At 38.6% G+C, this 24,858-nt stretch overlaps 6 protein-coding genes across 8 annotated transcripts; 3 read left to right on the top strand and 3 right to left on the bottom strand.

Moving 5' to 3' along the window:
- Positions 1 to 4,718: 4,718 nt before the first annotated feature.
- Positions 4,719 to 10,584, bottom strand: LOC140792937 (protein transport protein SEC23 D-like). Its single transcript, XM_073144184.1, has 14 exons — positions 10,128 to 10,584; positions 9,967 to 10,032; positions 9,525 to 9,578; positions 9,248 to 9,420; positions 8,902 to 9,088; positions 8,636 to 8,781; positions 8,405 to 8,559; positions 8,222 to 8,303; positions 8,014 to 8,129; positions 7,504 to 7,599; positions 6,419 to 6,542; positions 5,700 to 5,974; positions 5,228 to 5,442; positions 4,719 to 5,070 (listed from the first exon to the last, which is right to left on the bottom strand). The coding sequence occupies exons 1-14, from the start codon at positions 10,453 to 10,455 to the stop codon at positions 4,859 to 4,861; spliced, it is 2,229 nt and encodes a 742-aa protein (XP_073000285.1). The 5' UTR covers positions 10,456 to 10,584; the 3' UTR covers positions 4,719 to 4,858.
- Positions 10,585 to 11,318: 734 nt separating this feature from the next.
- LOC140793023 (DNA polymerase II subunit B4-like) lies at positions 11,319 to 13,840 on the bottom strand. Of its 2 annotated transcripts, none has more exons than XR_012109865.1 (4): positions 13,434 to 13,750; positions 13,097 to 13,215; positions 11,778 to 12,005; positions 11,319 to 11,690 (listed from the first exon to the last, which is right to left on the bottom strand). XR_012109865.1 is itself a non-coding variant. In XM_073144346.1 (4 exons), exons 1-4 carry the CDS (start codon positions 13,667 to 13,669, stop codon positions 11,686 to 11,688), a joined length of 528 nt encoding a protein of 175 aa, XP_073000447.1. In that variant the 5' UTR covers positions 13,670 to 13,840; the 3' UTR covers positions 11,319 to 11,685. The 2 variants fall into 2 exon arrangements, 1 of the variants encoding a protein (XP_073000447.1); XM_073144346.1 differs by having other exon boundaries at positions 11,838 to 12,005; positions 13,434 to 13,840.
- A 54-nt stretch (positions 13,841 to 13,894) lies between these two features.
- On the top strand, positions 13,895 to 15,513 carry LOC140793024 (uncharacterized). 2 transcript variants are annotated; one of them, XM_073144347.1, is made up of 2 exons: positions 13,895 to 14,237; positions 15,093 to 15,513. In XM_073144347.1, the coding sequence occupies exon 1, from the start codon at positions 13,895 to 13,897 to the stop codon at positions 14,210 to 14,212; it is 318 nt and encodes a 105-aa protein (XP_073000448.1). In that variant the 3' UTR covers positions 14,213 to 14,237; positions 15,093 to 15,513. The 2 variants fall into 2 exon arrangements, with proteins under 2 accessions (XP_073000448.1, XP_073000449.1); XM_073144348.1 differs by lacking the exon at positions 15,093 to 15,513 and adding an exon at positions 14,814 to 14,941.
- A 340-nt stretch (positions 15,514 to 15,853) lies between these two features.
- LOC140793022 (uncharacterized protein At3g28850-like) lies at positions 15,854 to 16,932 on the bottom strand. The gene has a single exon (XM_073144345.1). It carries the CDS (start codon positions 16,885 to 16,887, stop codon positions 15,898 to 15,900), a length of 990 nt encoding a protein of 329 aa, XP_073000446.1. The 5' UTR covers positions 16,888 to 16,932; the 3' UTR covers positions 15,854 to 15,897.
- A 1,588-nt stretch (positions 16,933 to 18,520) lies between these two features.
- On the top strand, positions 18,521 to 19,498 carry LOC140792531 (uncharacterized). Its single transcript, XM_073143601.1, has one exon. The coding sequence runs from the start codon at positions 18,590 to 18,592 to the stop codon at positions 19,454 to 19,456; it is 867 nt and encodes a 288-aa protein (XP_072999702.1). The 5' UTR covers positions 18,521 to 18,589; the 3' UTR covers positions 19,457 to 19,498.
- Positions 19,499 to 22,228: 2,730 nt separating this feature from the next.
- On the top strand, positions 22,229 to 24,835 carry LOC140791643 (probable calcium-binding protein CML48). The gene is made up of 5 exons (XM_073142250.1): positions 22,229 to 22,817; positions 22,969 to 23,015; positions 23,875 to 24,050; positions 24,137 to 24,155; positions 24,379 to 24,835. Exons 1-5 carry the CDS (start codon positions 22,301 to 22,303, stop codon positions 24,481 to 24,483), a joined length of 864 nt encoding a protein of 287 aa, XP_072998351.1. The 5' UTR covers positions 22,229 to 22,300; the 3' UTR covers positions 24,484 to 24,835.
- The last annotated feature ends 23 nt before the right edge of the window (positions 24,836 to 24,858 follow it).

Raw genomic sequence — 24,858 nt, 5'->3', positions numbered from 1 at the left:
CCCAAGGTTATAGACCTCTCATACCTCAAGAGTAAAGCGACAGCGATAAAACACGAACATAAGCCACACATTAGTTATAAATTAGTTGACGCTATGGAGAAGAATTTTAGTTGCCACCTAAAAAGAAATATTTGAAAATTGCTTCTTGTCATATGATAAGATTCAACTTTCTACTATTTCTATTAAAAAAAAACTTTCCACTATTTTTCTATATAATATACTCTTATTCTTATAATATTCACCACATTCGTCTACTTATTGTATTTGATTCGAGGGCTGCACTTAGGATCTGAGCGGTCGATCAAAAAATTGATAGTCTAGATTAAAATAAGTAGGATTCGGCAAAGAAACAACCAAGAGAGCCAATTTCCAAATCCAATGGTCAAATTGTTTTACTTATCTTGATAGCCTAACTCTGTTACCTTTTACAACATTCTAATCTTGAGCAATATCACAAAGGGATGCTTTAATTATTTTCTTATGATCTCTTTCTTTCTAATTTGAAGAGTTCTTTCCAAAGATATTTGCCTACCGGGGGGGGGGGACTCCCATTGCGTTGGAATGGCTCCGCAAATAGAAACGAAAAAAATAAAAGATTTTGTCAATAGAATCTACCACCTTCCAAATATTACGTGTAAGAAGACATCATAATCTCTCTCTCTCTCTCTCTCTCTCTCTCTCTCTACGCCTCTGATTCATAGGAAGATCTCGCGGGCAGTTACAAATAGCAAATAACACGGCCTTCCCCACGCCCAATTAGTCGTCCCTATCGTCCAATCCCACTTCCTTCGCCTCAATCCAAAAATCCATGGCCTCTTTCTCTCTTCGCTCCGATCGAGTCCGAAGCCTCGGCCAATTCTTCGACAGCCAAACCCCGAGCGGCGCCACGCTCATGAGCTCCCTCGCGTGGCCGTACACCATCGTGCCGGAGGAGCCCGTCCTCGAGATCTTCGGCGAGATACTGTTCAAGGAGAAGCCGCCCCCGGATCAAGAATTCCCAGAGGAAGTCATCTTAGGGCTCCTCAATTTGGGTTCTTCTCCTTCTTGCAGCGACGATGACGATGACGATGACGATGACGATGACGATGACGATGACGATGACGATGACGATGACGACGACGACGACGACGACGACGACGACGACGACGACGATGAGAACGACGGTTCCTCGACGGGGAGTGATGGGAGGAGCCCTCTTGGTAGGAGAAATGAGGAGACTTGCGGGAGGGATGGGTGCTTGAGGTGTTCTACCCGCGTCAGGACGTGGAGCAGGGGGGAGTTCTTGCCGCCGCCGTTGTCGTCGATCGGGAGCTTCTACCAATCCATCAAGAAGGATGGGAGGTTCGTGATGAAGGAGATCAAGACTCCATGCCAGGAATGCATGCATGCCACGCGGGAGAACGGGAGGCTTTTGCTGCATCTGGGTCTTTCGGACGATGACGGGGAGAAGGAAGAGGTGCAGATAGGAGAGGGAGAAGAGAAGATGAAGCTTTGAAGCCAATGGTTAATGGACATAGGATCGGATGCGTTTATGTTACTTGATTCATTGACAAATTACAAGCATATTGATCGAAGGGTTTCTTTTTCGTCATTTTTGCTTTGGATGTTTAGACTTCTTTTGGTTCTTTTTGGTGCTTTACGCTGTTTGACTCTGATTTCTTCTTCTTGTGTACACATAAAATTCTATCTTCGTGACTCTTATTAATTGCTATAGAGTTTTAGCTATATGATATCTTCGTCAAATGATGCGTAATTATTTCGGCAATTATTCTTTAGCAGGTGGAATGAGATGATTCAAGGTGCTTACGGTACTATTCAATCTTGCCTTCTCAATATTATTCCTAGCTATGAAATCTTCTTGTTAGGTTTTGGACGGTCAAACTCGTGACAATGAGCTATTGATTCTATTTGTAACAGCATCCATTTGAATTTTGTTGACATTCTCCTATAGTGCTTGTAAGGATCAACCAAAAAGAGTTGAAAATATAAGAATAAATTTTTAAGCAAATGTTTTTTTATTTATGTTTTCTGTTATCACATCTTAGTACCAGAAAAACGAAACAAGGCTAGTTAAGTAGTCGAAATTATTTTATAGAATCATTAAGCCTAGGAGTGTCAAAAATAAACGAGCTACTTAAGCTCGGTATATAAACAATAATTCTCAAACTCAAACTCTAATCCTAAACTCCGAACAAACTCTGTCGCTCAATCTACTCGCTCTGATCCCTTTTCTTCTAAGTCATTGGCTTGCCGCTGCCACCACCACCACCACCTCCTCCTCCTTCTTCACCAATCTGCTTCCTTGCCCTCAAGCCGTTGCCTCGTCCTCCTCCCCACCGTTGGCAAACCTTTCTTACAAGTGCACAATTTCTACTATTTGAATGTTCTACATAAAGCCTGATCTCATGTCTTGAAGCCTTAGTGATGCTAGGTGTCCACCTCATATTCCTAAAGTAAGCATATATGAAGATCTAACTATGAACATTGCACTCTCGTTGAGATATGAGATCAACAGAGGTTTTGCTATTCTAAGGGAAATTGCGGTCTGGACATGATACGAAGAAGTTCATTGGTGTATATATTTTGATGTTTTCTTTTAACGATCCCTCAGTATTGTTGTTGTAGTTGGTCCTATATCCTATAAATTTGTTGGCCTCTTTGGTTTCTCAAGTGATTGCCGGGTTGTGGGTTATTTTCAATTCTTAAGAGTTGCTCCAATTTCTTAACTTTATTTTACATCGGAAAAGTTTCCTTGTTTTGTACAAAAAAGTATGATAGACAAAGTTGACTCCTTTGCCGAGAAGGGAATTGCTGAGTTCAAGAAGCATTATGATGTATTCCATGCTAAGTGTCTAATCAAGATTTCAAGGGGGCTACCGAAAGATAGAAAGTTTTAGAAGAATGTACTATGTGGTTCTAGTCGCTTCTGATAGTCAACCACTATCTATGGTTTTAGATGGATTGCTGTCTGTGCTTATCCAATTTTCATTTAGGACTCCAGCTTAGAATGTTTGGTTACTCAATCTGGACATGGGAGTTGTTTTAGACTCTCGATCTTAACCTAGAAGCTATGGATGCTCACACGAGATGTTTATATTTATCTGGATTGTGTATTGTTTCCATGTGGATTATGTTGGTACTATCATTTTTAGTGTGATTTCATTGTATAACATTTATTTTGGTATTTCAATTGCTTCATGGATAAGTGAAATGTTTACATTAATCTTGGTTTCTCAACTCTTCTTAGGTGAGGTTGCAATTAGCACTATTGATTTGATCATAAATAGTTTTTGGCTTTACTTGGGCTTGGTCCGACTCAATTCTGCTTAGCTTAATTTAAACTCAGCTTGAATTCAAATCAAATTAAATTTAGCCTAATTATCTAAATAGACTCAAAATTAATTTTAAGCTAAGTTTGAGCCGGAGCTAGCTGGCTTAGGATCAGCTAGTTTACACCCCTAATCAAGGCCGATGGCACAATTGAAAATTAGTAATCAGTCAAAATAATATTAAAATATTATATAAAAATTATAAGGAAAATGGAGTAATATATTTACAAAATCCTCAAAAGACACAATGAAATAATAATAATAATAATAATAATAATAATAATAATAATAATAATAATACTATAGAGTGTTATTTAAAAAAGAATCTGGATCAAGAATAAGATTCATTCTCAGCCGCTTCTCTTCCTCGCTAAGAGAAAACCTCCTTCCAGTGTGTAAATCGTTAGGTCCGTTTGATTGTGATCAGACGAGCAGGAACAAACAGAAGACGTTTCTTTACCCGTGTTCTATGAAGTTAAACTTCATATCTAAATGACCAACCATTCGCCCCTTTTTATCATTCTCAGTACCAAAATTTGTTTATGAAGGCATACATTAGATTTTACTTTTTTGAGAGAAATAAAACATAAATTAGATTTTATTTATGATAAAGCAAACAATGTATTTTTATTAATTATAAATTCGTGGTCAGATAAGTACATTTAACTTTTACCTTTGTGGATATGTCAGATAACAAGAGCTTTTATAATTTAATTATATTTAAAAAATAACAAGCATTTAAATTATGTACACTCTCCTATAACAAAATATGCATCTGACTATAAAAAAAAATATACACAATTTTATATGTAAATTAAAAATTAAATACAAATTAATTGAAAAGGCCCAATTCTCCGTATCCCGAGCTTAGTTTTAAAGAATACAACAAACTTCCCAATCTTATTTCTCCACAAACAAATAAAAAAATTATAAAAACAAAAAATTTCCCAACCTGACAGCCTACTTGAAATTTGGGCTCTCATCAGTGATCGATGCATGCATGCAAATATAAAACATCCTGTAACCTGTATGACATCCAAAAAAAGAATGGAAATTTGACTTCGAATTGCCTAGTTGAGAGTCCCATATTTCTCCATTGCGCGGGAGAAAGACATCCAATCAAGGGATACAAGTATTGCTGCCAGTATAGGATTTTCAGCTACGGAAAAATACAGAAATCTGGTTAAACCTTTCAGAATCTAGTAGCAGAAAAAAAAAACGATCTATCTTGTGGGTGAAAAATATCTTGCAAATTTGTTGCCTTCGCGTACCTGGTTGAATCAATGCCAGCACAGCAGTGGTGAACTTGAAAGAAGAGTGCAAAAAATTATCGTCTACAAGATTAAAGTAAAAGGTACTTCTGGTACTGCTTACGGCGAAACTGAGTAATTTGGTAGGTAAAAGCCTCTTTCTCTTCTTTCTGCTTTTATTACTAATTCTAATGTCTGATACAAATTTATGTTCCTCCTACTGACGGACAAGATTGCGAACGACAAGGGAACTTTTATTAGGGCTTGTCTCACATTACCTCATTTAAGGTATTCTACTACATCGCGGGTTATATCCTCAAGAAAGGAAACAAGGCCCACAATGGTATTAATACCAGTGCCATCAACATCTTGCTCTTCAATAAGATAGCTTTCGAATGCTATTGTATCATCTTTCCCTCCTTGGATGAATGCAAGCTTCGGTGTGATACTCCTCTCCTGCTTTAATTTATTGATGGTTGTCCGAAGAAGACCTAGTAACATCACGCAGAGATACAAAGATTGATCAGATCACATGCTCTTGGCAAATAGTGTGCTCAGAATAAGAAAGAATTAATCATCTTTGTAGGAGATATAAATAGAATTTCCTATAAAACTGTGATGTAAAAGAAAAAGCAATTGACTGCTTACAATCTTGTGGTGGAGGAAAAGGAAGTGAAGGATCGGCTGCTGAAGAATAGTACACAATGATATTGGTAAATGCATCAAGGAGGAAGATTGGACTTCCACTAGTGCTTAGAGCAGCACGACTTAATGAATGCCGTGGATAAGCCTGTTTATCTGGTGAAGCATATGAAGTCAATACTGGATATATAGCTCTCTGAAGGGAACTGGGCTTCAGTGCACTGCAGGAAACAGTTGTGTTAGAATGAGATAATCCATAAACAGAGGAACTGAGTAATAGATGAAGGGAAAGATTAATCAGCATAAGGTCATAAAAATTTATTGACTCTCCCATGTGACAGAATTATTGACACTAGATAAGTTCTCTAGCAAATATGCATTACAAGTCAAATGAATTTAGTTATATAAGTAAGTAGATTAGTACATGTCTTTGGTTGAGGTGGGAAATATAAACTGCATTTGTTGTTGCGTCAAGTACCTGAAGAGACATTGCAAGTATATCCTGTAGTCTGGGTGGATACCTTCTTCATGTAAGCGAAGAAGAGGGCTCCTTAGCAATGCAAATACAAGACGAGGTAATGGTTGCAATTGTGGACATTGTGAGAAGGCAACATCAACATGTGCAAGTGATTTTTCATTATCATAATGAGCAGGTTTATATGCATCAGTATATTGAGCTGTAAGAATTACGAGCCAATCATGGAGCAAATTTCTGCCCTCCCTAACTCCTTCATCCAAGGAAGCCAAAATAACCTGATAGACAGCCAGAACAAGTCAGATATATGGAGAGACAATACAATTTATTTGTATGAAAGAAATATGCAGGTTATACTTGTACAACCTCTATGGATGGGATACCACTAACTAAAAGAAGCAACACCAACGAAATCCCTTTTATCAATGTAATATCTGGTGAAATGCTTTGCTAAGTGGAGAGTAATTATAAAAACACAAAAAATAGAAACAGCAGCACTAATCTGCAGAAGGAGAATTGACAGCTGAAGAATAATAGGAGAGTTTCCTTAGACAGCTAACTTAATATAAGATTGATGAATTCTGCACCAATTTGATATATTTAATCATATACTAAGGTGGAAAAGTTCTTTTCTGTTATCTCCAGTTTTATGAACATCAGCAATTAGACTTCTAAATATATCTAAAATAAGTATGATGCACATGGAGTTCATCATTATTTACCTTGTGAACAAGGATAGACAAAACAACTTCTGAATCAACACTGTCATAAAGTTCATTAATATTTGCAGCTGTTCCATACTGCAATGTACGTATTCTTAATCGTCTCTTGAGGCAAAACTTAAAGCTGCATAGAGGTAAAAGATGACAAGTAAAAAATAATTAGCTCAAGAAGAAGAAATGTCTTTCTTCTGTGCTATCCAGACCATTCAAAATTTTAATTTAATTTCAGAACCTGTGCATGCATATAGGTACAGATAGAGGTCAGAATGGCATCAACATGCTATCTCACAAATTACGATTTTCTATTGTCAGCAAGTAGAGTGCTGATAGAATGTCATCTTCTACAAGGAATACGTTGGTTGTACAGAATATTTCATACAACTACGTAAGAAAAGAATAAGCAGAGAAACAACATGAAATTGATGATCCAAAATTGAGATTCAGCATATTCCTACTAAATTAAAGATGAAGTTAACACTTAAAAAGCAACTTCATTATGTTAACAAAAAATGGTTGGGCTTAGACAACTCATTAAGGAGAACATTTTCAGCCATAAATAAATATATTATGCTAAACAAGTATCTTGAAGAATAGGACATGAAAAATAGATGGTGTTCGTAAGGTCTGCATCTAATCCTCAATAATGCAGCACCAGTTCAGCTCAATCAAATGGCTTATGATTGCCTTCATATATCATTCCCTGAACAACTACTGAAATAGATATCAACCAGAATGAAAGACCACCTAATATATAATTTCTTATTTAAATGTGTCTCAATTGGTACATCATGCAATCTATCAGGAATATGGCAACATCAGATGTATAACATCATCTGTCAGACTTCTATACACTAGAGAAAAATGAAAGTAACTGTTACAGGTCCCATTGCTGTTGAAGCTTAACAAAGTGGACAGAATGTAAAATAGCCAAAAAAACATATAGAAGTAATATAATTAGGGAGAGCTATTCTTTGGGCAGAATAATGTCAATGATTTTTCAAACTATGGTACCATAGCAAGAAGGAAATATGATAGATAGTTGTGTAAATGGTCAAAGGAATCTTGTAATTTTGGTTACTGCATACCTTGAAGAAGATTGCAGTCCATTGCCTGATGTTTCCTCAAGAGGCTCAACGACACTATATTGAAAAGCAATCTGTATAATAGGAGGTTCTGCATGCCTGCATGGAAATTGTCTAAACATCAGATTATCTAGGTCATTATAGTAAATTAAGAAGAAACCTAAGCAAATTTCATGCTTGACATTATCAAGTAGAATAAAGAAAATTGAAGTAGAAACTAACAATGTTCGTTAAACTAATCTGAGTGAGTCAAACTTGCAGGAATTAGTCTTTGATTCTTTCACAGAAAGTTCATGATTCTATTACTCTCCATTTTCATTGATGAGTTATGGTTCCCGATGACCTCAACTCTGAAATAGGTATGATATAAAGTAGTAGAAGCTCTTGTACTGGTGTAACATATAAGGGAGTTGAATAGATGATTAGCAGTAAAGAGAGGCATAAAGTTTCACCATATAAATTAATCAACTACTTAAAAAAATTATCAAAACCTTGAAAAGGAAGTAATGGTACCTGGAAAAGCCACTAGGGTCTGCAAAGGCAAAGTCATATGCATATGTGGCAAAGGAATCACAACAAATGATATGCTGAACATTTTCATATTGAGGATCAGGGAAGAAATGGCCATACTGTGAGAAGGGAAAAAAGTATTAGCAATGAAAAAGATGAAGCAAAATAGCAAAGAGAAATTGAAATGAACTCTAGAGGTTTCATTTCTTACAGAATGAGCAGGTTTAAAATCTGAAGATGTTCTTAAGCGTAATATACAACCAAATGCATAAGGCCGACTCAACATGCGGTACCTGTATCAAGCACCAAGCTAATCAATAAATCCTTAGAAAGAAAATAAGAGATTGAGCAACAAGTTGAACATCTAAATATTTCTTTCCCTATGTAAACATACATGTCCTGTGGAAGTGTTGAATCATCTGTATTTGCATAAAGAAACAAAGAACCACCACTCTCAATACTCAAAAACTTGAGTGAAGCTAAGTCTGTATATTCATTTGTAACAGCAAATATGTCCACACATACACCTGATTGGACAGCAACAGCAGCCTGCGGATGTCATCAGCATTTGCATATTCAAACATGCAATATAAGAGCTATCAACTACTTGTTAGGACTACATTACCAAATCTCTGTAGAATGGTGTCTGCTCAGGAAGCAGTGCACGATCTGCATCTTCTCCTTTGCTAGCATATTGTTCACCATATCTTCTTGTATCTAACTGACCAGCTCCATAATCAGGAGCACCAGACAGAAAGGCAAATATTCTAGCTGCTCTTGATTTAATAAAATAATTGTTCCCGATTAGATGCAAAACAAAAGTAAAGAATGATCTAACTAGCTTTACAAGTCATCAAAATTTGGCCAGATATGATTTAGATGTTACCCTACCCAGAGAAAATGTACTTCCATACTCTGAACTCAGGTAATCAATAAGAGCTGACATGGCTACTCCAAAACCCCTGCCACCAAGCAGTACACCATCAAGCCCTTGCCCTGCAGCTGTGGTTCTCTCCCATGTAGTTGTTGGCTTTAGTGTGTCAAGTGCTGCAGCGATGCTATCCTTACAAATCTCCACCTGTTTATCAATAAGTGGACCATTATATCAGCCCATCTCGATTGGCACTGCCCTGTGATATACTCAACATTATGGTTAACAATTTGCTGACCAAATTACATCTTTGGCAACTAAATTTTGACAACAAATTTCTGTATACAATCTTGTTTATTCACATACAGGAGCCAAAAATGACAGCAGAGGCATGACATCTTCAAGGTCAACCGGTAATCCATCCTCTGAATCAGGAGGGATGAAAATATTCTTGACAATAGGAATAGGCCCTTGAACATCATATAGCCCAATCTTATGGCTGAATGTAACAAGCCCAAACAATGAACCTGGAACTAGAGCTGCAAGATAAAGCAAAATAGGAGAAACCCAAAATGGAGAAGAAAGGGGGTAAGATCCTTCCAAACTGACTGCAGAAACTCTCACATTCAAACCGACAACTCACCTTCAAGAGCTGCTAGAAGTGCACTTTTGATAAGTTCTAAGAACTCCTCTGAAGCTGCGACAAAAATAAACAACATTAGGAAATTGAGTATGTCTATATATATTTGCTAAGCACATATTATGAAAGCAAATTAAGAGGCACAATATATAGTGATACCTAAATCAACTCACAGCAAGAGCTTAGCTGAAAAGACAACTGTTTTAGGGATAGGCAACAAATACAGTTTTAGCCGAATCGAGGATATGAACCAAATATAAAGCAAGGATTTATCTAACTACAGATCAACCAAAATTCACAAGAAAATTTAAAAATTCGTGGATCACATTTATCAAAAGCATCTATATAAAGAAAATAATATCAGCAACTGTATAATTAACTCATTCCAACTGCAACAAATACGAAACATCTAATACATTGATCACAACCAAGAAATTTTCCTTACATGATAGATCCACTGCCGCAACATACACTGGCCGAGACTGCATATCCCCTCCTTCGGATCCATCCACTTCAATTAGATAACCCTCACCATCAGACCACATAACATTCTAATTCAAAGACAAAAAGAAACAAACAAACGAGACGACAATATAGGCTACCAACCTGGGATCTCGAGATCGACGAAGGGCGAAGACAACTCGGGGCAACTGCCAGGGTCGGAGAATCGACGAATTGCGTCAGAGGTGAGTCCGTTGAGATTTCCACATAAGGCGCAGGTCCACGACCACTGCTCGAGGTCGCAGTAGGCGTTGAAGTAGGCGTAGCAGTTCTCGCATCGAGGGAGGAGGTGACCGTTGGACCCGAAGGCGGGGGAAGTGCCGGTCTCGTCGGAGGAGGAGAAGGGTGTTAGAGTGATGCCCCATGGTAGGCCGCTCGACTCATGGGCGTCTACGTCAATGGGGAAGCGGGAGAGGGTCGATCTCACCGCCATTAATGGCGATCCAAGGAGAGAGAGGTATCGGAATTGTGGGGCTTAGAGTGAGTTCGTAGGGAGAAGGGAGAAGGTAGAAGTCGCCGAATTCGGGTTCGATGATGCGATCGATGCGTTACTGAAAGCTATGGTTTGGGTTGGGACCCCTGTGGGTAGTGGGTACGTTACGGATCGTGGCGAGACTCACCGTTCGATTACGGATCATTGAATTCCCACCGTCCACTTAATGGGCTGGGGAATGGACGGTGGATCACCATCCTTGAAGTAGTATCGTCGCAGACTCATGAATGGATAAGAGCGAAATTAGCGCAGACTTTGCCATGGTTTGCAGAAGTCATGTGATGTCAACATACATTTCATGTGAAAGGTACTTTACTTTCTCCAAATCCAGACCTTTCTAGCTTCCCTTATCTAATATTATTGGTTAGTTATATTTTTACCCTGTTAATTATTGCTCCATATTATTTCACCGTATCGAATAAATATATATACTCTCTGAATTATTTAATTATATCATATTTTCAATTTAAAATTTTAAAATTTTGACTAACTAATTGGATAGACAAAAATGATCTTACTTTTTCTTCCTCTCTCCTATTAGAAGTGGATTTTAAAAAATTGGTTTAAAATTTGATATTTGAAGTAGTTGTGATAAAAGCCATACAAAAAAATAGAAAGATATAAAAAAAGGGGATATTTTTGCTCATCTCTTACGTTAATCAAATTTATAAACACTTAAACACAGTGAGCATGATCAAATTTATAAACACTTAAACACTTAAACACAGATCACACCCTCTATCTCCTAGGCCTTCCAATTCTTGCTCTTTCATCAACACTTAAACACAGTGAGCATGATCAAATCAATAAAAGAGGAAATATACACCTTTGTTACTTGGTGGATTTATCTCTCAGTACATTTCGATGTGGATTTGACCCAATAAGGAGAAAATCATTATATTCTTACAAGCATTTCTGTAGATGAACAAACATAGCCATAGAGAGAAGTTCCTGGGCCTCTTTACATCAAGGATAAGTTGTGGCATCCACTCCCCTAAAACTTAACTTAAAAGGCTGAATTACCCAACTGCAGTGAACTGGTATCAGTTACTCGTCCTAGTATAAGAAGGCGAAACAATAAACAAAGCAAGACCAATAGAAAACTACTATGAGTAGCACAAAGACCCTGAGTTGGAGGCTCTTCTGGTGCAAAGTGCATGCCCAAGCTTCTCAATCTGCAGGAGTACCAGATAAAGCTCAATATCTCAAAATAAAGGAAAATGGCGTACAACCGAAAATAGTCATTCAGCCTTATAATATACCAGGACAAAAGTCGCAAAAAATTTGAAGATAAACCAATGCAAACAGCATAGAATATTAACCATCATTTGGCTCTTCACTCTCTTCCTCATTTTCTTCTTCAGCGTCTTCAGCATCTTTTGTATCATCCTTCAATCTATTTTCAGGCAACTCTTCCTCTAGCTTTCTTTTCTTGTCTGCTCCTTTTGCTTTTGTCCCAGATCTCTTGAGGGCATTTTTCCTTCTAAATTCTGAAAGGCAAGACCAAATTGAGGCATACTTGCAACAAATTAGTTGATAAAATAGAAGTAAAGTTTATCATCAATTAGTTTTGTCACAACCTTCTGCAAGAAGGTCCTTGGATAAGTAATATCCTTATTCACATCATTCTTAATATATAATAGAGATTCTGCAAAACATCGTTAATGGATATTTGGACTTCCAAAATCCAAATAATTGATTTCATCTCAGTACCAAAAATAGCTTCCTTTTAAGTGCTGTCTAAACTCCATTATTGTGAACCTAAAGCAACATCCTACCCTTGATTCATTGAAAGAAAAAGCGTTCATTTGTGCACAAGATTGTGAAAGGACATCTATATCACACCCTTGAAACTTGAGTACCTTAAAAAAATGGAGAGCAACTTCACCTGTACTACTGTTAGATATTTAAGAATTTAATCAAGTAAAGCTTAAGCAAGATACTATATAGAACACGATACCATGTTCTAGAAACTAAAGACAGCACATTACAAATCCAAGTTCTAGAAACTAAAGAAATTGGAAACAATCTTAATCAAGCAAATGAGTATAATTATGTTGGAATTAAGATACGTCAGAACTCAATCAACACAAAACCATAGGTCATTAGATTTGCACACAATAGCTTGTATTGATCCTTTTCATTTTCGCTGTTAATTCCATCTAGGAATAATCCTTACATTTGAACCTCAAGAATTTTGTTGACAAGATGTCGCCAGACACGTTTAGTGAGTTCTGAAAAGTATCGTGCAATTAACTGCACATTTTATAGGCAAAATGCAGCCCATAAAAACAAAAATTGTGCTAGCATTAGTGGAAATTCTGCTCCCACAAAATGGATGTGTAACAAGCTGATACACCAAGAAGACGGTGCCTTTGGTAGCTCAACGGCAGGACAATCATAAAATATTGGTCTATTGTGCTCAACAACCGTCCAGTAATTTAATGTACTATAAGTCTTAGACAAAGCACATATATAGATAATGAAGCAAAATCAAGTCTAGAAAGAGAGCTTCAAAATTAGGCTACTTCCAAACACAATAACAAGAGGATCGACAAGCAAGATCTCCATGAAAGCCGACCTTCTAGTGAAGCCCTAAGAGGCTCAATGAACTCAGGAAACTCAATCTCCTCCAGTGCTTTAAGGACGTCCTCCGCATTAATAGTCTGCCTGGATGATTCCTTGCAGATGTCATTTGCCCTGAATACCAAATTACCATTTTTTATTTCATCAACAACATCTAGTAATTAACATAACAAAGAATCAGCAAACCCGACGGTTGATTCAAGGATCAAATGGGAACTGGATCAGATGCTTCCAATAAAAAGTTACCAAGGGATAGCAGTTAAGAAAGCAAAAGGCAAGCCCAATTATAAACCCTAACGGAAGACAGAGACGGCGGTAATATAGAAGAGTACGTGGCGGAAATATAGTGGATGAAGATACGAGCGCTCTCGGCGAAGGCGAGCAGCGCATCTTTGTGCACGGTGACCTCCTCTCCCCCTCCGCTCGAAGTCAACCGCGACAGCTTATCCTTCACCACCCGGCGCACGATAGCCCTCGGAAGCTCCTCCACCGCCACCTCCGGCACCGGCTTCTGCGGAGCCGCCGCCACCGGTGCAACTCCCTCCGCTCCGTTCCCTTCCTTCGCCATCGCTCTCCAAACCCTCACAATAGAAAACTTCCCGCCTCTCCTTTCTCCTCCCCAAAACCGTCCCTGTGCTGCTTAAATGACTAAAATACCCTCAATATATTCGGCCATAGGAGAACTTATCAAGTTCAAAACGAGGGCAATAGGGAAAGTTGAAGCATCTCGCACTCCTTCCGTGCCCTAGAAGAGTGATTTGGGGGAGCAAGCTAGAGGAGTGAAAAGAGATCGATGGCGAGCGAGGAGGGAGGGGAGGGGAGAAAGGCGGCGGGGGATCGGACGGTGGGATGGAGGGAGATGGTGGAAGATCAATGGCGGAGGACGAAGGAGCACGCGGAGACGTACCCGTATGTGTGGGGCTCTTACATCCTGGTGTACGGCGGCCTCGGCGTGTATCTGACATACAGGTGGCGCAAGCTCCGTCGGACAGAGGACCGCGTCCGAATCCTCCAGGAGCGGCTTCGGAAGCTCGTCGAGGCCGAGGAATCCGCCGCTCCTCCGCCGCTGCTCAAGTCGCAGCCGCCGGTTGAGAAGTCAGCCGGGCATTGACGAAGGAGACCAACACTGGAATTTGGTATAGAACTTTATGCAAGACCGTGTTTTTCTCCCATTCCTTGCTGGGATTGGGGATTTTTGTTGTTTAGAGAATGGCACATAAAAAAAGACTACTTTCTAGGAAGTGATCAATGAAAAGATTTTGATAGCTAAGCAGCAAACAATTGATAATTATTACTAATTTAATTTCAGTTAACAACTCATTCAGGATTACGCCAGATGCATCTTAGATTGCTTTGATTTAATTTTCATTCTCATTTAGTTCTTCATGAAATATATGAATGTGCTTCTTGCTGCTCAACATTAGTGTAGTGATGCAATTTGAAATACTTCTTCTCTATCAGGGTGTTGTTTGTTGTAATCCTTGTAAGAGGTGTGTAAATTAGACAGTAAAGCAGAAAGGTTCGGTGATATTACTATTGGAGCATGTTTGAATCTTTATGCCATGGCATATAAACGCCATCCTGTAAAAAGCTTGAAAAATATCTACTTTTCCTCAGTTAGTGTTGCTGTTGTAATATATGTTGAAATACCTCATAGTTTGAAGCTGGCTAATAGAAAAGCTTTGAGTTTTGACTTTCGAATTTTGGAACAGATACCTTGGATCTAGATGCAGCAAAAAAGAAGTCCTTGATCTGCATGCATGATACTTTGTTACTTGATAGAACGTCTTATCTTCACTTCAACAGAGTAGTGATTTTTTCATAGTAATACACTGCTATCACCTTGCACTATTTTGACAGACGATATAAGTAACATTTCTTTTCATGCAGAGATATTGGTACAATTATACTTTATTTTTCCATCTGTTAATGAATTCAAAACTTATTGTATATGATCTGGTTTGCTGAATCCATCTTACTACTTGTCCTAGCGTATCAAATTGTGTTGCCGAAAATGTCTACCGATATGTGCCCGATACATTGAAGATGGTTATATTTATTTGAAGAGCTGGTGCATAAAGACAATTTCCGAGTAAGAATTGGGAGTGGTTGATTCTTTGGCACTGGTAGTAGTTTCAGACTTTTAGTGCTACTTTAGACCAAACCTCATCTTGTCAGCTATCTAGTCTGGAATGGGATATAATGCATCCAGATGTGATGAGGTTTTGTTAGCTGAATGCTGCCCATTTTGAGAGAGGATGCAAATTATCAGGGTGAATATGCAGTTAATTCATATATCTTTATTTAAGAACTCTGTCTTGTGTGTTATCATTCTTGGGGAAACGAACTACTTTTTCATTATTTTCTCAATCTATCGTTATTGAGGAGATTATTAGTTCCTCTGTATCAAAACTTTGTTTCGAATTGCAGAATTAATTTTCCGTGGAAAATTTTAGTAATTGCAGAGGAAGGGAAAAATACATTAGCATCTGATTATGTGATTATTGTTATAATCAAGCCAAAATAGAGGGTTATTTTAATCAATTGATATGCACACAGCCATATAATACATCATGCATTGCACAGGAAAACTGCAAAGATAGTGATTAATGAACAAAAGGTTCATTAGTTGAGTTTGAAAAGCTAGAGATTACACTGACATGGATAAATTTTGTGCACAGAAGCATCTTATCATACTTTCTAATCTCCATCTTACACTATCCTATGATTCATGAAGAGATGAATCCAGACTTGCTACCATTTCACAGGCCTTCAAAAGTGAGCCTTCCAATTTGTTCAGCAACACTTGTGGCAGTGTACTAACCCATTCTCATTACAATCTCCACATCTTTGTATCCTTTTCTTCTCTATTATCACCTTCCTGCTTCCATTGCAACTACTACACATAAGAAACTTAACCCCTCCACAGAATCCACACCACTTCGCCGCCGCCGGCAAACCCTCCAACAACAACCCAAGTTTCCCCTCTGCCTCCAACCTCAGAACCTCCTCGGCTCCGCCGATCAATCTTCCCTTCACAAACGCCGCCGGAGCTCTCACATCATTCTTCCCCGTGAGCATTCTGAGTTCCTCCCTGAATCCAGAATCTATTGAGATGTCGCGCTCTGCAACGCGGACGTTGTAGGATTCGAAGACCGACCTCACAGCATTGCAGTCCTCGAAGGTCTTTCTGATCCCCCTTATGGATGTTGTGTACAAAACCACCTTGTTCTGGCCACCAGGAGGCCATTTCTCGTTGAAGGACTGAAGCAAGGAACCCATATGGCAAACTTTCAAGTTCTTGTTAACCTCAGACACTACCTGTTTAATTTGTTCGTGTTCTTCAAAGAGTTCCCCATCAAAAAAAGCTATGAGTTCCGGATCAAATAGAGGGCTAAAGCTCTGCTTCGACTCAGAGGACGCGAGAGGTTCCAATACCTGGAGAGGAATGGCATCTGGGTTACCGAAGCATTCCTCTGGTGGGCCATTCCCCTTTCTAGAGAACTCTCTTCGATGCTTCATGGTTTCAGATTTGGGTGTCTCATCATCGAGGTCGTGCATTAGCTCCCATGAATTGATAACCTCAGGTGTCTCTTCTTGCCTGATCACTTCTCCAACTTCTTCTTCTTCTTCTTCTTCTTGCTTGCCATTCTCGTGGCGAGGATAGAGATTTAACTGGCCATAAGTGGTCGAAGTGAGGGAGACGACATGGTTTGGGCAATTAGTGGAAGTAATACTTTGATAGACACGAGTTGCAGGTAGTAATCTAGAAGAGATGCAGCCCATCTCTCTTCTTTGTTTCTTCACTTTCTTCTTTCTCTCTGGATTCTTCTTTCCTTTGCTATGGAAGTTGCTTGATAGTGAGTGGGGTGGTTAATTTGAATGTTAACGGTTACCGGGGCTACTTGGGTGGTATTATCCTCGGAAATTGGGCGGATATTGGAGGCAGAGTCGAACGGTTGAATTGATATCGAGACACGGGCTCCTGGTCGACCTTACTGGGGGGTTTTAGTGGGGCCCGCTCTGTTCGTCTACGTGTCCCTCGGTGGGAAGAAGTTGGAACAAAAGTGGCGAAATGAATTGGATAGGTAGGACAAGTACTAAGTGCCAAAGTAGTCCTAATCTTGCAATAGAGTTTTCAAAATTTTTTTTCCAGAATAATATTATTCAAACTTTTAAAACCACTTGTCATTTTTACATATATCTGTCTTTTTAAGGTACATAAAAATAAGGATAAAATAGTTATAAACTCTTCCAAAAATGTTCTAAAATTGATTATATGAGATTCATATATGATTTTCTAATAAAAATTTTATTGAATAACTAACAAAAAATATATTTAAATTTTTTACATAATTAAATGGGTTAATATATTATAAAAAATAAAAAGAAAATCTATATGAAAATGGACAACAGTTAAGAGATTACAATGTGATTATTGCTTCAATTTAGAGCAAAATACTGTAGCTGCTAAGCTAAATGGCCAAATTTGTTAATGACGGTGAGAGTGGAATAGTTGTTTTATTTCAATAGAATTCATGAACTTTCATAGAGACCATTCTATCTAAATTATGGTATTCTCGATTCTTTCTACAAATGCATCACCTAGATTATAAGTTAATTTATCTCTTCCAAAACAATAAGATAATGCTACAGTCAGAAATGATCATAGATTTGTAAAGTGTGTGGGCACAGCATTATTCATCTTGAATCATTCCAAGTACTAATGTTGCTAAATTATGGGGGGGAGTCTTGGATCACCCCCACATACATCTACAAGTATTTGTACAACTTAAGAAATTATTTAAGGTTAAGTCTGAACTTGATTAGTTAATATTTTTAAAAAATAAATTTAGTTAGATATAAAAAAGATATTTAATTACTAAACCAGATTATAGGTTCAAAAGTCTCTCCCGTAACTCAAACCAAAGAGGCCCTAAGATTAACTAATCAAGTTAACCAAACATATTTATTATTGTCTTAGGATCACTGCAAGTACCAATTTTGCTAAATTACTGAAATTTTAGCAATTCAGGTATAAATCCTTAAAATAAACGTAAGTTTATAAGAATAAGCTGGGATAATATATTTTCTTAGATTATTTAAATTTTGAGACCCACACGAAAACAATCCGTTTGTGGTGGTCATACCAACCGAGAAGGAAATTTTCTTCAGTCGTATTTCGTCGTCGGATTTCTTGTAACTTCCCATGGGAGCTCTAATTCTCTCTCAAGAGTTGATAAACGAACTCCATTTAAGTGTTCGCGAACGCTTTTAGTTTTCATACATCATCGCCAAAGGCAGTGGAGAAAACGAAGGAAAAAGAGGGGGTAAACTTATCACTCTTTCGTCCTCGAGCCGAGGGGGGGCAATTCGTTATTTCACATTTACCAGCGACAAGTAACTGCCTTCCCCCCCTTCCCTTAAAAGCAGCTATCTCGCGGAAAAGCTCTTCTCCTTCTCTATCTCTCTTTCTCTCTCTCATCAAATGCCCCAAGTCGACATCGAGTCTTTCGTCTGCGGCGGAGATCGCAAGGTCGGATGCGAGACACTCGCCGACGGCGGCGGAGAACCGCCGGAGGAGCCTGAGGTTCCGGCGGAGGACCCCGATCTCCCGCCGGAGTCGATCGAGATCACGATAGGCGACGAGATCGATTGGCCGGACATAAACCCCGTCTACGATCGGGACGATTCAACCAAGGGAAGCACGAATCCCAAGTCTAACCCCAATAATAAGCCTCGATCCGCCCCGACGCCGATTGGCGCGAATCTCAAAGCCGAGGCCTCCATCATCCGCCTCCCCGCCAAGCTCCGGGGCTCCGGGTTTCTCAACCGGAGCTCGCGGCAGAAGCCGCCAGAGGGAAGGATCTTCCCGAAGAAGAAGCGCCGCAGCGCCAGAGACACCCCGGTATCCAAGGCGCCGGTGCCGGAGGCAGATCCGGGCTCGCCGAAGGTGTCGTGCATCGGGAAGGTTCTGTCGGATCGGGAGCGAGAGAGGTTCCGGCGGAGATCCGGCTTCGGGTGCTTCGCCGGAATAGTGGCGATACTCCGGTGCGGCGGAGGGGGAGATAAAGCACGGGCGGCGACGACGAAGAAAGAGGAAGGGGAGGGTGTAAGAAAGTACCCCGCGGCAGCAGCGCCTCCGGCGGATAGTTCGTCGTGGGAGGCAGCGCCGGGGTTGGGAGACCTGAAGCAGTTTGCGTCGGGGCGGAGGGGGCGTCGTCGGATTGGTGAGTGGGGCCGGGAGGGTGGGTGGGGTTTGGTGGCGGGCGCGGGAAGAGACAAGGAGGGAAAGGGAGTGGGAGTGAGTTTGGGACCCAAAAAATGTTGTGGTTTTGGTTTCAATTACATATGAATACTTCCATAATTGGTTCTATAATATGTGTTCTCTTGTTAATTGTCTAGTGTGGATCATATATACTTTCTTTGGTAGTATATTCCGTGCAGGTGAAATATTACCATGACGGTAAATAAATAAAAGATAAATAAAAAAACAGAGAAGTTATTTATTTTAATAACTTAGTTGTGCTACTCGGCTACTCTTCAACTACTTACCTGATCTTCCATCTAAAGTTCAAGATGGAAGGTAAGCAGCATGGCTGATCTTTTAGTTTTATTTTATGTGCAATTATTTGACAGACATTAATTTTAATATAAGAGAAAATCAAACTACTCCTTTTATTTTTTTAAAATATATATAATTTATTTATTTTTTATGAGAATTCTTTAGTCTTCTACTGCTTAATTATCTTAATTTTTTTTTAAAATAGAGACAATACAAAAGATAAAATAATTAAAAAGTCTAACCGTTTTAACATAATATTACATTCACCATTAGCTCTGTATAAAAAAAAATTAAGTGACATAAATCAAAGTTTTAAAAAAAACACATCGTGTTTAATCATAAGAAAGGTAAAAAAAATGATAGAAATATCTTATCAACTGCTGTTAGTTTTCCCAGTTCGGATCCGAACCCACCCACCAAAAGGACATCGGATCCAGACTCCATTGCATTTTTAAGTGAAAGGAAACGAAACGATTCATTCGTCTGACAACTCACGAGGCAGAGGAGCAGGATTATAATTTTTTATCCATTTGGGCCATGGACAAATGTTGCAGAGAAACGTACCAACAAACTTAACACAACTGAAAAAAGAACAAAAAAATTACCTGTAAGACGTACATTCAATAGCTGTTATGGGCTGCAATTCTGTTGTATGATGTATATATATACATTAGCTATCAGAGCCAAAATAACCAGAGGTGAAGCAAACAAAGATGAGCTCGGTCTCTGCTGCTGTGAGTTTTTTTTTACCAAACTAACCCTATCATATATTTATTTTATATGTTTAAAAAAAAATTAAATATGAACTATGTTTGTGTTTAAAGACCGCTACTACCGATTGGGACAACAGTTTTTAAACACATCTATAAATTTTGGAGCAAAATTAAAATAGTCAAAAACTGATATGCTACACGAAATAGAAGGAGCATCACGTCAAGGTCAAATATTTATTAGCTTATTTGGTTGCACAGAATAATACAAAACTAGAACTAGAATAAAATAAAATTTTATTACGAAATAAAAAACAAATTTATTTTAATTTCTCATTGAGTGCTTATCTGTAGAGAGAAATAAGTGCTGCAATAAAAATATATATTTATTTTAATTTAGTGCTGTTTTTCTATTTTAATATAAATAGATATTTAAATACCGAACCTGCTGCTCGGTGGGCGGCGCAGCAGCTACATGGACCCCTTCCTTTTGTTGCCAGCGCTTTTCTAGGTCGAGCCGAAATTCATTATTAGAACTTGGCAGGCAAAGCTCGAAGGAAGGCAGCTATCCCCTTCGGTTCAAGCGGCCCGTCTTTCATCATCATCTATACCAGCTGCCACGCATGACCATAGTTGAACGATTTCTATGCCCGGCAAAGCAAAACACGCCATCACCTACGGCCTTTTCCTCTCCCAAGGACTTCCATGAAATGAAAACGGGCAGACACCTCCACCAACTCTAGCTAAGAAGCACTCTCCATTCACTTCTCCTTTTCTGTGTGCTCAAAAGCCTGCCTTGCGACATTGAAGGTTGGCTCAATCTTTTCCATCCACACCACTTGTTCAACCATCTCCGCACTCCTTGCTAAAATTAAATATAAATTATAGTTTATTTATTTATAACTATTATATTATTTTATTTATATATTTTTTGGTCCAAAAATAAATAAACTTAATTCATTATAATTTATATAATATAAATATCATAATAAATAGCATCTTAAATGAACATTTCTATCAAATTTATTTTTCAATATATGCATACTCTACTATATTATAAACTATACTATAATCTTTTTACACTGTCCAACATGAATCTAACCTATAATATATTATTATAAATAGCATATTGTTCATTTGTGTTTCAAAATAAATGGGTGAGATATTAAAAAAATATACTGACTAAAAATATATCAATAAGTGTCTTAGTTTATTTTCCTATTCCAAAATTTTTATCTCAGGACATCAATATTATAGAATAAAAAAAATATTCTAAAATAATCCACGTATTCAGCTCAACTAAATGTTTCCAAAGTTCCTTAATGCGAAGTTTCGTGGATTCACAAAAGAAGCTCCTCTTTAGACCAGGAGACAGTCCTGCGCAAGCCATAGAAGATGTTTACCAACTTCCACCATGGCGTTCTTTAAAAAAAAGGAAAAAAAAAATTTCCACCGTGTCCTGATGGCTGATGTGGCAGGGTGAAGATGACACGAATTGATAGTAAGAATATAACTCTGAATTTTAGAACCGTAAATGTTGAACATTACGATCCTTAACCTATAAGATTAGTATACAGGTACCAACCAACTCTAACTTTTCATGAGTATAATTTTCAACCTTAAATAATATTGTAAATAAATTATTTAGTAGTTTGATAGTTTAGTTCGATTCGATTGATAGCTAGTTTGAAGAAATAGTTCGAAAGTTTAACGACTTGGAACAAATTTCAACGATATTTAATCCGGAGTCTCTGTAGCTAAAGAGTGTAGAATATTTATCTAACCCATATCTAGCCTTTCGGCTAATAAATAATTATAAATAAAAAAAATCCGCCACACGTTCCTTCATAAATAGTCTAGTCTGGTAACCAAATCGAAACCGCTTCTGGATCTCTCTCCCTCTCCCTCTCCCTCTCCGATCTCCATGGCCGAGCACAACCAGTACCCATCTCTACCGGCCTACGCGCCATCCGCCCCACCAATTCCTGGGGGGCCCTCTTCCTTTTCCGGCCAACCTCCGGTGGCGGAGCACCCCTACCACTACTCTCCTCCTCCTTATTCCGAAGCCTACTCTTCGTCGTCGTCGTCGTCGTCATCCTCCTCCTCCTATCCTTCTTCTTATTCCCAGAGCTATTCCTCCCCTTATCCCTCATCTTATCCCCAGAGCTATTCCTCCCCTTATCCCTCTTCTTATCCCCAGAGCTATCCCTCCCCCTACCCTTGGGGAGGCCCTGGCGGCGGGGGTAGCTACTACGGCTTCCCTCCTGGCACGAATCCCGAGATCATCCGGAGCTTCCAGGCCGTCGATCGGGACGGGAGCGGATCCATCGACGAGAAGGAGCTGCAGGCGGCGCTGTCGTCTGGGCACCATAAGTTTAGCATACGAACTGTTCGATTGCTCATGTTTCTTTTCAAGAATCCCAGTAATCCTTCCAAGATGGGTTAGACTTCTCTCCCTTTTTTTGTTTGAAATTTGTCAAATAAAAACAAATTAGGTATTTTGTATTTTGGGTTTTGGGTTTTGAGATTTTAGATTTTGTTAATTTGTGCTCTCTCTCTATATTTTTCTTAGTTCTTTGTTGAATGTTGCAGGGCCTGCTGAGTTTGCTGCTCTGTGGGCTTGTCTTGGACAATGGCGGGTAAGCCCCATAGTATTATACTAATTTTCTATTGCTTGTTTTAAGAATGTTAATATGGCTATTCGAATTCTAGGAACTGTGGGTAGTTGGAAAGATGAAGAGTTAAGAAATTTTAACACATAAGTTGTGAGATCCTTCGGCTAGTTGGATAGTGGACTTTGTGTTCCCTTCTTATGTACAAAGGCATAACAAAATTTTCAATAAGCTAAACTTGGTGAAATTTCATCCAATAGATTATAGATCGGCCGTGGAGACCCAAGAAGAAACTTTTGGGAATTGAATTTGTACTTCACTGTTTAAGCAAGGGAAGAACCACAGAATGAGAACCATAAAAAATAATATAAAAGAACCTAATTCTGTCCTGAAATGACCAGATTAGTTACAAGCCCCTGTCCAAAAGTGCAAACCTTGATTTTGGGAGTGATAATGTAGCATCAAAATGGTAGCAAAGCTACTGCTTGATTTATATTAATTGCTTAAAATGTTGCTAAAACTTGTTTGGTCATTGATTTTTAAATGATACATGAACCTTGTATGCTCTTCTTAATCTGGCAAGCATATATCTTAATGTCGTTGGTTAACAGTGACCTGTTGATAGAAGAGGGTAGTCATCACTATGGGATACATTGTGCATAATCTATTGATTAGTGATGTTTTGCTATTATTCTATTTTCTTCTTGGTGTTTCTTTGTTGGTATCAAATTATTATACAATTCGATGTACGTGAATAAATGGATTAGAACTGAAATTATAACTGTCCCCTACTCCAACTTCTATTTGTTCACACCATGCTCCTCTATTGCTTGCTTTTCCTGCTGCTCTATGGCCTTGCTCATCAATTTTCTCCTGTTCTCTTCAGTCTATCTTTGACAGATATGATAGGGACAGGAGTGGGAAGATCGACTCAGACGAATTGAGGGAAGCTCTTCGAAGTCTTGGATATGCGGTTCCACCTTCTGTTATTCAAGTTCTGTTATCCAATTACACTGATGGAAAGTCAGGCAGGGGTACACTAGACTTTGATAACTTTGTTGAGTAAGTATTTACCTACAAGTTTTGCCTTGTCCAATTGTTGCACCAGATATATATTAACCTACAATTTAAATTGATTGAATATGCAGGTGCTCGATGATTGTAAAGGTACGACCAGTAAAATAACATATGGCCTAAAGGCTTTGATGCAGCAGAGAGTTGGCTTCATTGTTCTTTATTTCATATTCTATTTTAAGTAAAATGTGGTTTTACTAGTTTCGATATAAATATGTATTAGATCTAGTTGAAATAAACATGTTAACATGGGCATCTATCCTGTTCAACAGTTAAGTTCGCTGTCATGAAAACTTTTTCTTTTTTGTTGTCTCAGGGGTTGACGGAGAAGTTCAAAGAGAAAGACACTCGCTACACTGGTTCTGCAACTTTCGCATATGACGCTTTCATGTCAATGGTCATCCCGTTCATCGTCCCTTAGGTCTTCTTGGCATGCTTTTGTGTCTGTATTAGGTTAAATTTCTTGACCTTTCTATGTATTGGGCTTCTCTGTACATCAGGTCTGGAGCACTTAGGTACTGGCATGTTTTTTTGCGTCTCTATTAGGTTTAAAAGCCTGGCTTTCTCAGTTTCTCTCTGTGTATGCTCGTCTATGTTTTATAAGATTTGCACAACTTGTTGATTTGTTTTTTTTTTGGGAAAAAATTGTCCATTTGTTAATTGTGCTCGAGTATGTTTGATATAGCCATCTAGGAGTTGAGATACCGTTAAGACTGTTGTAGAAGTACTTTTAATGTGACAGTTTCCGTTGTGCTGTGTTTTCTTTGTATAAATCCTCAGGCCATCTCAATACTAT

Source organism: Typha latifolia, chromosome 7 (assembly GCF_019914945.1).
Source record: "Typha latifolia isolate L0001 chromosome 7, TyphaL0001v2, whole genome shotgun sequence".
NCBI lineage: Eukaryota > Viridiplantae > Streptophyta > Magnoliopsida > Poales > Typhaceae > Typha > Typha latifolia.
Note: the sequence above shows the minus strand (reverse complement) of the source record. Positions and strands in the feature narration are given on the sequence as shown.